General features: G+C 44.3%; 1 protein-coding gene across 1 annotated transcript in view; it reads right to left on the minus strand.

Moving 5' to 3' along the window:
- Window positions 1–12,689, minus strand: part of CDC20B (cell division cycle 20B) — a gene marked incomplete at its 5' end in the record, with an annotated part of 89,058 nt that overhangs the window by 44,566 nt on the left and 31,803 nt on the right. Inside the window, one exon of the mRNA XM_082243789.1 lies at window positions 5,083–5,302. Within this exon, the coding sequence (XP_082099915.1) occupies window positions 5,083–5,302 (220 nt within the window). The remainder of the gene's footprint in view (window positions 1–5,082; window positions 5,303–12,689) is intronic.

Consider the following 12,689-nt stretch of genomic DNA (forward strand, 5'->3'; position numbering starts at 1 on the left):
ACGGGTAACGGAGAGGAGAAACTTTGAGAAAACTGGTGTCCAGAGGCAGAAGTGGATTGGTGTGAGTTAGCTGATGCTAAATTGGAAAGATCTGACCAGGTTTGCAGTAAGGCCTGAACAAAACTCAATTTACAACCCCCTTGTCTGATTAGAGAATATACAGCATTCATGCAATCCAACAGGGCCTCTGGAGAATACACTGAATAATGTTCAATAAAATAGGGTTTATCATCTTCCAAGAGCCACACAAGAGATACCACCTGAGAGACACTAAAAGGAGGAGAATAATCATCACCACCCTTAGGGGTATTAGATAAAGCCAACTCTGCACAGAGCTGAATAAGTGGCTGAATCTCTTTGAACAAAACTCTGCCTTTGTCAACAAACGAGTGGGCCAGACGGATGCATTCCAACAACTGCTCGCTAGTGTAAGTTTTCAAAATTTGGCGACAATATTCCCTGTCTTCTGTTACAAGCAAAGAAAAATAAAAGACCTCCTCTGACTGCATCTTGCAACAACCAGAAAATTCCTAATTCCCAGGTGCAACCGATCTGATCGTTAGTGGCTTCAGTATTCTGTCAGGGATACCACATGCAGGCATCCAGCAAGGGTGATCAGATCAGTTGGCTGCACCAAGGAATCAGGACCCAGATGGATAAAGATGTAAATAAGTTTATTAAGCAAAATGACACACTCCAATACCAACACCAATGACCATAAACAAGTAAACAAAATATAAATGATAACAGTACAAAACCCCAATAGAACCTAACAAACTATATACAAAAGGATGGAGCAAACAATAGCAGGACAGGACAGGGACAGGAGACAAGGAAAGCAGGGAGCCAGGTACAGGAAGCAGGGTACAGGGAACAGGATCAGAATACAGCATTCAGGATACAGGTTTCAGGATACAGGTTTCAGGATACAGGTTTCAGGATACAGGTTTCAGGATACAGGTTTCAGGATCAGACAGGGACACGGCTAGCAGAGAAAATACTGAAGCACTGAGCCTCAGTGAAGGGCGGGCTTATATTCCCTCAGCAGTCCTCCTCAGGTGCAGCTTAATTAAAAGAACAGTCCAGCTGCTGGGAGACACCCGCTGGTGGGCCCTGGAACTGCGCCCCTCAGTTCCAGGAACAACAGTGCCACCAGCAGGTGACCCATGTAATGACACAGATCCTGACAGTGGCCTTTTATTGTGGCCAGCTTAAGGCACATCTGTGCAATAAACATGCTGTCTAATCAGCATCTTGATATGCCCCACCTGTGAGGTGGATGGATTATCTCGGCAAAGGAGAAGTGCTCACTAACACAGATTTAGACAGATTTGTGAACAATATTTGAGAGAAATAGGCATTTTGTGTACATAGAAAAAGTCTTAGATCTTTGAGTTCAGCTCATGAAAAATGGGGGCAAAAACAAGAGTTTTCATAATTTTGTTCAGTGTAAGATTCTTGCTGCCCTGCAGACCATCCCAAATGATGCAGCATATAGGGAATACACGGAACAGATCATCAATAAACGATATAATGCAGTAAAGACTATTTCTGTCTACATTGCTGGTCATTACATTAACCCAAAGGGGACCAGGGTGTAAGACTTTAATAAATCAATAAATAAATAGTGTTGCGCAAATATTAAACCTAATATAAATTGATAACAATTAATAATTTTTTTGAATGAATAAATACTGATAATCAGAGACACGAATAACATCAAACCGTCCGAATTATCTTGGGCAGGTCGGATCGCGGCATTTAAGATGATCTGCCTTCCAAAGATCTTATATATTTTCCGTACCCTCCCGTTACATATTACGAGGGCTTACCTCGCATCCCTATCTAAAATCCTACGCACATTCACATGGCAGAAGAAGAGAGCCAGATGCTCACATTCACACATGGTACGCCATAAAAGGGTGGGTGGTCTAGGATTCCCGGACATAACTGACTACTACCACGCGACGAGGCTGACCCCCCTCCAATATTGGTTCTCCACATCACACCGTCTCCCCTGGACACCAATAGAAGCGGCGTTAACACACACATCAGACCTTAGTCTACTGTTAATTGCTGATACCTGGAAACCTCTGGATCTGAAGCCATTGCCTATCACCTCCCAAGCATCGCTGCGTTCTTGGCGTTTCCTTGTCAATCAGAAGTCCGCACCCTCAACAGACACGACGATCCCTATACCCATGAAGGTACTTAACATTCTCCTCCCGTATACGGCAACGACCATGGTCATGGCCGCAGGCATCCTGGAGGTATCCCAACTATACCAACTCAACTCACTTAAATCCTTCCACACTCTTCAACTAGAATTCCAACTCCCTAGTAAAGCCATGTTCTCATATAATGCCATTGCCAGTTTTTTACGCAAATATCCCCTGCCCCACTTAAAACTCCCAATTCCCCTATGGAAATATCTTACGAATACAGACAATCCATCGAAGGGTATTTCCCTTTTTTATAACTTCCTAGGACACAAAACCTCCTTCCAGAAATCCCCTCACATGGTCAAATGGGAGGGAGAGTTCCAGACATCCTTCTCGGAAAACCACTGGAAAATAGCAATTCAAACCTCCTTCACTGCATCTCGCTGTGTAAATCACTGGGAACAAATGCAAAAACTCCTAACTAGATGGTACCTTACACCGTATCGCCTATCCAAAATCTTCCAATCTCAAAGCCCACTTTGCTGGCGAAACTGTGACCAGGTAGGCACGATCTCCCATGTCTTTTGGTCGTGCAAGAGCATAACCAGCTTCTGGAGGAGGGTGTTTGAGATTCTTTCGGAGACCACGGGTATACTCACCAGACCCACCATGGCCATGGCCCTGCTGAATCTGGGGCTACACAACATACCCCCTGATATGAGAACGGTTTGTTTTCATGTGCTAGTTGCTGCCAGGAAACTTATTGCGAAACACTGGAAGCAGACCATAATTCCATCCCACCTAGAAGTGATTAGAATGGTTAACTTCCAGTTCTCCATGGAAAAGGCCTACGCCTACTCGACCCACAGTGGAACAAAATTCCACTCTGCTTGGCGCAGCTGGACCAACAGCAAATTTTATACCCCAATCCCTTGACCGGAATTGAAATCTTCTGATGTGTTAGATATAACATGTGGAATGACATTGAACAGTTGTATACTTGTTTACGTTTACTTTTGAAATGTTTAATTCTCATGATGTTTGAGTTCTGAAGACTCTATCCCTGTATGTTTGTTCTGTAATGTTGAATCTACGACAACTACTGCGATTTGTTGTATTGTTTAAAAAAAATAATAAAAATCTATTGCAAGTAAATAATGATAATCAGTGCCCCTTCAAATAAATAGATGATGTAAATAGCCAATATATAATTAAAAACGTGTAGAAAAATCAATAAATATACAATTAATAAAATGTGCAAATGGGGTAAAACTGTGAATAAAAAATAGGAAAGTCCAATATAATATTGACCATAAAAGTGCAAAAATGTAACTATCTGTTTATTTTGTGCCCCTCCGCTAGGTATGCCTCACCTGAAAAGGAATTGGATAGTTATTTTTTTTTTTTTTGTTTACTCACCTTTTTATTGAAGATCGTAAATACTCACCTATGACAGCTTCCTCCTCCAGCGCCGAGGCTCACCCCGTCACTTCCTGCCTCGCGATGATTCCTGGGAGCTAAACGTCATAGCTCCCAGGAATCAATGCGCCGCACCGGCCCCGCTCGTCATTTCCGGGCGACGCCGCATTCCCCTGCTAAACAGCTTCTGGGCATGCCCAGAAGCTGTTTAGGAATGCGGCGCCGCACCGGAAGTGACGAGAGGGGCCGGTGCAGTGCATTCTGGGACACGAAGACGCGGAAGAAGACAGGACCGCGCCGGCTTCAGCTGCCCACAACCGAGATGGAAACGCTGTGGAAGAAAATTTCTAAGTAAGTATTTCTTCTTACAGGTAAGTGCGAACCGGGACAGATCAGAGGCTAGCCATTGTGGAATGTGCTAGCCCTGACTGTCCCGGGGGTATGTTCAGAAAAAAATCGTTTCTCTGCCCGGAACTCCGCTTTAAGAAAGTCCAAACAGTGTATTGGTGATAAACAAAATAATAAAACTTCCGGAAGTGAAGTCATGACATCACTCCTGGGTTTTTACATGGAGACCCGATCAGAGACGAATGCGGCTTTGATCTGGTCTTCTCTTCAGCGGCTGTGCATTCTGGTTGCCCGGGTCTCCCGTCCCGGGCGAGCTGCGGAAGGCGGCGGGAGGGGGGAGGGGACGCCCCCTCCCGCTCCTTGTAATGACAGCCGAGCGGCTTCTAAGCCGCATCAGTTGTCATTACAAGACCGCCGACCGTCGGCTATGGACGCCGGTACTGGGGTGATGCCTCTAGCTGCAGGCATCACTCTGGTACAAACACTTTCCCGAAATATCGGCAATATCGGTAACCTTAGGGGCCGATTCTGATATATCGGGGAAAGTGCGTATCGTCCCCCGATATATCTGCTTTGCCGATAATCGGTTGATCCCTAGTACTGACTCCCCGGTGCAACAGCACAGTCCGGGAACAGTAGTGGGCAGCAGTGTGTGTGTGGGGGGGGGGGGGTCTATTCTGAGCCCTATAAAAGTAATAAAGTAATAGGGAGGCTGTAGAGCTGCTCGGTTCATTTTTACATGAAAGCCAATTGCTGGCTGCAAACTTTGATACCAGGATCATGGCTCCAGATCCTTTTATAACCACTTGTTTTCCAAGACGTGCACTGGACAGCAAGTGGCTAAGATAGTACAGTAGTTGAAGTTAGTCTTTTCTCCCATTTTAACATTATAAAAGAAGATAAATTAAAATGCAAAAAATAGTTTTGTTATTGCTGCAGCTTTATGTATAAACATGGATATTCTTCCCACATGATTAGGTAATGTATGTGAATTTTTGTTACACAATTTATAGCATGAACATTCTTAAATGTTTCTTGTAAATCAGCCTCAGTGACTTTACCAACAGTTTCTAGAAAAGGATTCCTGAATAGTTACATAAGCATTAAGCTTCTAAAACAGTTACTTAATGTTGTGGTTTCTGACGACACTCACATGGTAATAACGCCAACTGCTCTGGGGTCACACAATGGTCTTCGGAGGAACTTAAAGACAATTCAGTAGAGCCATGGCAAAATGTGTTGTCTAAGTTTTGCACTTGATGGCTCTGCCATCTAGTGGTAACTGGGCTACTTGCAACTGGAACTTTACGTGTACGTCGCCTTAGGATGCTCCTTTTGAATTTGGAGTATGACGTTTTTCCGAAGTCTGGGGTCTGAAAGTAAGAAAAAAAAGAGAACATTCAAAAACAAGCTAGCAAATGCACATTTTAATCTATCAGTATTGTATGACAGTTTTGTCACACCGTGGGGTTGATTTATCAAAGGCAAAAAGACTGTCCAATTTTCATAGTGCCGTTGCCCCAGAGCTTAGTAAATCAGCAGAAGCTCTGCTGACTTTCATCATCCAATCATGTGCAAGCAAAAATGCTTTTTTTTTTTTTTAATCCCTGCACGTGATTGGGTATTGTTTGCAAAGTAAAGCCTTACCTCACATGTGTCAAACACAAGGCGCGGGGGCCGAATGCGGCCCTCCAGGCCATTTCATGTGGCCCTTGCACCTCTCCTGCAGCTTAGCCCTCCAGCTTCTTCCTGGCAGCAGCACAAATTACGCTGTGATGTAAGGGTGGAGGACTCTTGACTTCTGATGGTGGGGCGCTCTTGACATTTGATGTAAGGGGGGATGGGGTGCCCTGGACATCTGCTTATAAGTATTATGAGATTACTACGATTCAATGCCGGGTGAAAAGGAGGGTCGCACATATCTGGTATTGTCCACAAGAAACTTTATTGGAGACTTCAGACAGAACACCAGGGGAGAACCATATTCTCTCTGAGCAGTCTCTAGTAAAGTTTCTTGTGGATGATACCAGCGGTGTGCGATTCTCCTTTTCAGAATTGCAATAGATACATTTATATAGTCTAAAGCTAGATACACAATATACAATTTTCTTTAGATTTTTTTCCTTTAGATTTACCAAAACCATATAATATGAGGTCAGACCTAAACACTTTCAATGTGTATGCAATCAGGCAGGCCCTTGAACTACATAGTTGAAGGTAAATCTAAAGAAAATCTAACAACAAAAGTTGTATAGTGTGTATCCAGCTTTACAGATACAACTGGCCCTTTGGGGGCAACCTTAATGCTGATGCGGCCTACGATGAAATTGAGTTTGACATCCCTGCCTTACCTCATTTACTAAGCTCTGGAGACTTTGCACTTCCAGAGAGAAACTGCACTTTGCAAGGTGCACAGTCTATTTGTCTTTAGTAAATCAACCCCCATGTGTTAACATGTACATCACAGGCTTAGAAACTGCAGGTCAAAGCACATACATATAAAGTATTTCACAGGCTCCGCTCACTTGCATTGTTTTCCTTTTTCATCATTTTTATTTTTCATTTGCAAAGTGGCTTTGACCTTACTTTAAAATGTGACTACTCCAGTTTATTTCCTTGCACAGCCCCCTCCCTCCTTGTATCTCTTCTGCCCCCATTTATCTCCCTTCACAACATTTTATTAAGCTGCCAAGGAAGGGGTGAAGGTTAATACTATGGAGTGTCACTTTACAGAATGAAACTGTTTGTTACCCTAATTAAAAATAAAAAAGGGATCCTGTTCCCTTAAAGCATGTTACATGTTGCTTGTGCTGTGTAATTTGGCCCCCTGTATCACCTAAAAAACCTGACTGATTCTGCCTGGTTCTGCCATTCCCCCTGTAAACTGACCAAGGTTTGTCATGGCTGCTGAGCCCTGATGCCGGGGTCAGTGTATGTGCCTCCATCATCCACAGCTCTTCTGTGTCCTCCTCTGTCCTCTCTCCCCCCTCCCTCCCTGCCTGTCTGAACTGTCAGTGGCCATCCCCTCCCCGCCTGCTGCTGAAATTATTTTAAATTTCCCTATATAATTCTATGTGTTTTCTAATGACAGGTGCTTCTGTCTCTGTGTTTTGTAAAAACAAAAATGCCATCTATACCTGATTTTAGAGCACCTCCTCTAGTCCCAACTAATGTCAGTGGGGGAATCTCGGCCCCACCCACTGCAGCTGTCAGAGGGGGAGAGGAGAGAGCCCGCCGGTCACATGAACGCCAAGTGGTGCTCTGAAATCAGATATAGACGGCATTTGTTTTTATAAAACACAGAGACAAGAGCATCTGTGTTTAGGAAACACACTGGATTTCATGAAGTTGTCCCAGTGGGTTAACAACCACTTTAAAAATGGTTTTAGTACTGGCATTGACAAATGTGTAAATAAAAGTAAAGTTAAAAATTCAGTATGAGATGAACCCCAAAAACTTGGAAAGGTGGATCTCACACGTACCAACACAGACTATCCCGCAATTTAACTGATCCCAAAAGGTTTTTATTGAATAGCGGAATAGAAAATATGATCAAAAAAAGTGTATGTATCTCACACGTACAAAACCACACTAGGCCCCAATTACTATTGTTTGTACCCCTAAAAGGCTGGATGAGGAGTAGGAGGAGTATGGAACAGGCAGCACCCTCAAATCTTCAGAAGTATGAGATGAACCCCAAAAACTTGGAAAGGTGGATCTCACACGTACCAACACAGACTATCCCGCAATTTAACTGATCCCCAAAGGTTTTTATTGAATAGCGGAATAGAAAATATGATCAAAAAAAGTGTATGTATCTCACACGTACAAAACCACACTAGGCCCCAATTACTATTGTTTGTACCCCTAAAAGGCTGGATGAGGAGTAGGAGGAGTATGGAACAGGCAGCACCCTCAAATCTTCAGAAGTATGAGATGAACCCCAAAAACTTGGAAAGGTGGATCTCACACGTACCAACACAGACTATCCCGCAATTTAACTGATCCCCAAAGGTTTTTATTGAATAGCGGAATAGAAAATATGATCAAAAAATGTGTATGTATCTCACACGTACAGAAGCACACTAGGCCCCAATTACTATTGTTTGTACCCCTAAAAGGCTGGATGAGGAGTAGGAGGAGTATGGAACAGGCAGCACCCTCAAATCTTCAGAAGTATGAGATGAACCTTAAAAACTTGGAAAGGTGGATCTCACACGTACCAACACAGACTATCCCGCAATTTAACTGATCCCCAAAGGTTTTTATTGAATAGCGGAATAGAAAATATGATAAAAAAAAGTGAATGTATCTCACACGTACAAAACCACACTAGGCCCCAATTACTATTGTTTGTACCCCTAAAAGGCTGGATGAGGAGTAGGAGGAGTATGAAACAGGCAGCACCCTCAAATCTTCAGAAGTATGAGATGAACCCCAAAAACTTGGAAAGGTGGATCTCACACGTACCAACACAGACTATCCCGCAATTTAACTGATCCCCAAAGGTTTTTATTGAATAGCGGAATAGAAAATATGATCAAAAAAAGTGTATGTATCTCACACGTACAAAACCACACTAGGCCCCAATTACTATTGATGTACCCCTAAAAGGCTGGATGAGGAGTAGGAGGAGTATGGAACAGGCAGCACCCTCAAATCTTCAGAAGTATGAGATGAACCCCAAAAACTTGGAAAGGTGGATCTCACACGCACCAACACAGACTATCCCACAATTTAACTGATCCCCAAAGGTTTTTATTGAATAGCGGAATAGAAAATATGATCAAAAAATGTGTATGTATCTCACACGTACAAAACCACACTAGGCCCCGATTACTATTGTTTGTACCCCTAAAAGGCTGGATGAGGAGTAGGAGGAGTATGGAACAGGCAGCACCCTCAAATCTTCAGAAGTATGAGATGAACCCCAAAAACTTGGAAAGGTGGATCTCACACGTACCAACACAGACTATCCCGCAATTTAACTAATCCCCAAAGGTTTTTATTGAATAGCGGAATAGAAAATATGATCAAAAAAAGTGTATGTATCAAACACGTACAAAACCACACTAGGCCCCAATTACTATTGTTTGTACCCCTAAAAGGCTGGATGAGGAGTAGGAGGAGTTTGGAACAGGCAGCACCCTCAAATCTTCAGAAGTATGAGATGAACCCCAAAAACCCCAAATATCATTCAGCTCTGCTGCAGGCCACAATTTAATTTTTTTTAACCCAAGGCTGTATATTGAATAGTGGAACAGAAAAAAAGTGTATGATTTTTGAAACCACTCAATAGCACATGTGAACTGAACACAGCAGTGTATGATCAGTCACTCAGCACAGCACAGCTGAAGGAAAAATGCTGCACACAGTGCCTGATAGAAAAATACTTTTCTCCCTCCTCCTCAGTGGGCAAAAAAGATTGTGTTCACTGCACCCCAAAAAGATTGTGTTCACTGCACCCCAAAAAGATTGTGTTCACTGCACCCCAAAAAGATTGTGTTCACTGCAGCCCACACACAGCAAAATGGATGTGGACCACTGACACCTGCCTATCTCCTATCCCACACCACACAGCAATATCGATTGTAGTTTGTAGAACACACTGTCTGACCCTAAAAATCAGCAGACTCTGTCCCTAAAAGGATTGATAAGATCGTAGATCGGGTGACTGCAAACCCCCCCCCCCCCCCCCCCACACAGCAATATCGATTGTAGTTTGTAGAACACACTGACCCTAAAAATCAGCAGACTCTGTCCCTAAAAGGATTGATAAGATCGTAGATCGGGTGACTGCAAACCCCCCCCCCCACACAGCAATATCGATTGTAGTTTGTAGAACACACTGACCCTAAAAATCAGCAGACTCTCTCCCTAAAATGCCTACAACTCGCCCTGCCTAACACACTCCGACCTGTCCCTCAATTCTATCCGGACACAAATGTTTTTTTTTTCCTGTCTGTCCCTAATCAGCAGCCAGCACGTTGATGTGTGCTCTCTCCCTGATCTAAACAGCAGAATGAAGCCGCAGCGGCGCTGCCTCAAACTTATAAAGACTTGGTCACATGCTTCAGACGGCCAATCACAGCTACTGATACATTTGTAGGCATGGCTGGGATGGCTTAGGCACACCAGTTAAACGCTTGTTGATTGGCTGTTGAAAGCCCGCCATGAAAAGCGCGCCAAAGCATGCAAAACCCGGAAATAAAACGACCGAACACGGATTTTTACCCGAATATACAGTAAAGTTTTTCGGGTCCGTGTTCGGGTAACAAAAATCCAATTATTCGGTACGAACACGAATAATACAGTCCGTGTTCGCTCAACCCTATTGGGGTCCCCTTCAAAATCTATACCAGGCCCCTTGGGTCTGGTATAGATTTTAAGGGGAACTCCACGCCAAAATGTAAAAATAAAAACGGCATGGGGTCCCCCCCAAAATCCATACCAGGCCCTTATCTGAGCATGCAACCTGGCAATCTATACCAGGCCCTTTGGGTCTGGTATAGGTTTTAAGAGGAACTCCACACCAAAATTTAAAAAAAAAACGTTGCAGGGTCCCCCCCAAAATCCATACCAGGCCCTTTGGGTCTGGTATAGATTTTAAGGGAACTCCACGCCAAAAAATTAAAAGAAGAAAAATGGCATGGGGGCCCCCTCAAAATCCATACCAGGCCCTTTGGGTCTGATATACATTTTAAGGGGAACTCCACACCAAATTGAAAAAAAAATGGCGCCCCCCCCCCCCCCCCCAAAATCCATACAAGGCCCTTCAGGTCTGGTATAGATTTTAAGAAAACTCCAGTACCAAAATTAAAAAGAAACACATAGTGTCCCTCCCAAAATCCATACCAGACCTTTATCAGAGCATGCAGCTTGGCAGGTCAGGGAAGTGGGGGGGGAGCAAGTGCCCCCCCCTTCCTGAGCCATACCAAGTTGATGGGGACAAGGGCCTCTTCCCGACAACCCTGGGCTGTGGTTGTTGGGGTCTGTGGGTGGGAGGCTTATCGGAATCTGTAAGCCCCCTTTAAAAAGGGGGCCCCTCCCTTTCCCGCCCCCCATGTGAATGGGTATCGGGTACATCGTACCCATACTCATTCACCAAAAAAGTGTATGTAGCACTGCCCCATGGAGGACTGCTGGATATTCAACTTTTGGGTCCCCTTGGGTTACCATTAGCAATTACAGCATGCACCGATTAACACTTTACTTCTTGGCTCAGTCAATGATCAGTCCAGGGGTATATAGTTGTTTTTGGTGTTTTATTTAAATTAGGGATGGGAGAAGGGAATAGTGGGATACTCCAAATTAACTATTCACAATGTTGAGGACTTCTACTTCTGACAATGCAGCCAGGCTGCTGATTCACCCTGCCACTAGCTGAATTTGGATTAAGTTTCTATCCAGGTGACTTGATGGACTAGATTATCTTCAGGATACTCTCCTAGTATCCTCTTTCACTTGACACACTGACACTCGTCCTCTGACTATCCTACACCGGGGTGGCCCCCCTCAGGTCAGGCCCCTAGACACTATCCCCTGTACTCACTACAGTGTTTTTCGAGGGTTTCCAGTGTCTCTACCCCTTTAGACAGCTCTCCTAAACCTCTGGGTTCTGCTCCGTCCCTCTGGTCCCCAGGCCGACCGCCTGCGCCCTGCGACCACGTGCCACCACTACAGAGGAGGAGGCAGCCGCCGCCCTCCCTTCGGGACTCTGCTCACCAGCCAAAGACCCCGCAGCACATGTGCTCCTGGCTTTTATACTACTGTATAAAGTAGGGATACTTCCCAGAATGCACCGAGACAGCCAGTCTCTGCCAATCACCAGGACTGTATCAAAGCCTATGTACCCATTGGTCAGGTTTCCTCCCACTGTCCAACATGCATCCCTATTAGACCAATGTGAAACACTTTCTAGACCCAATGAATCACACACTAAACATACTGAGCAGACCTAACAGATCCTGCTCTCTGGTAGGCAGAAAGCAATATAGATTTGCCTGCTGCTTCTCTGATAGGCAGACAGAGCCAAAAACTATACTCTCTCACTAGCACCTACCTAGGAGGGTGCTACATGTAAAAAGTAAAAATGGAGGAACGGCCGCCCATGCTGTTTCTTCAGAGCCCTGTGCCATTACCGGTGGCTCCTGCGCATGACGTCACACGGCTCCGGCCAGTCAAACAGAAGGAGTCCCTGGACCCGGAAGGAAGATGGGTGAAGATGGATACAGCCTCCAGTGGGGACAAGGAGGGCTTCGTTTGCCGGTAAGTGTCACATAATGTGCTAGTATTCAATGCATACTAGCACATTATGCCTTTACTTTACAGGTAAGGAAAAAAAAACTTATATGATGCATCTATCCATTTTTTCCATAATTTTTTAAACCTTTGAGAAGTGTTGTGTTGAGCATAGGTATATTTCCCATTCATTCCATATTTATCCATTTCCAGAATCCAGTCCCCAAGGGTAGGAGGAGGGTAGGAGAGGCTATCAGCTTGCGAGCCATAAAAAGTGATCTCACAATAGCCACTGGTCATGATCCAGGTTGTTGGAATTGACCTACCCCAAAAGGCAAAGAACGGGATATGGAATCAATGCAGTGTCATATAGAATTTAACATAACTAACCCTTCCTGCGATTACCAATATAGTTTTGTACATCTCCAGAACAGATGCATAAAGGAGCCAGGAGATTAAGCACATCTTTCACCTTCAGAATTTTCTTTCCTGCCTATCCTATGTAGCAGCTCCGAAATG

This window comes from Pelophylax lessonae (genome assembly GCF_965119305.1).
Source record: "Pelophylax lessonae genome assembly, chromosome: 1".
NCBI lineage: Eukaryota > Metazoa > Chordata > Amphibia > Anura > Ranidae > Pelophylax > Pelophylax lessonae.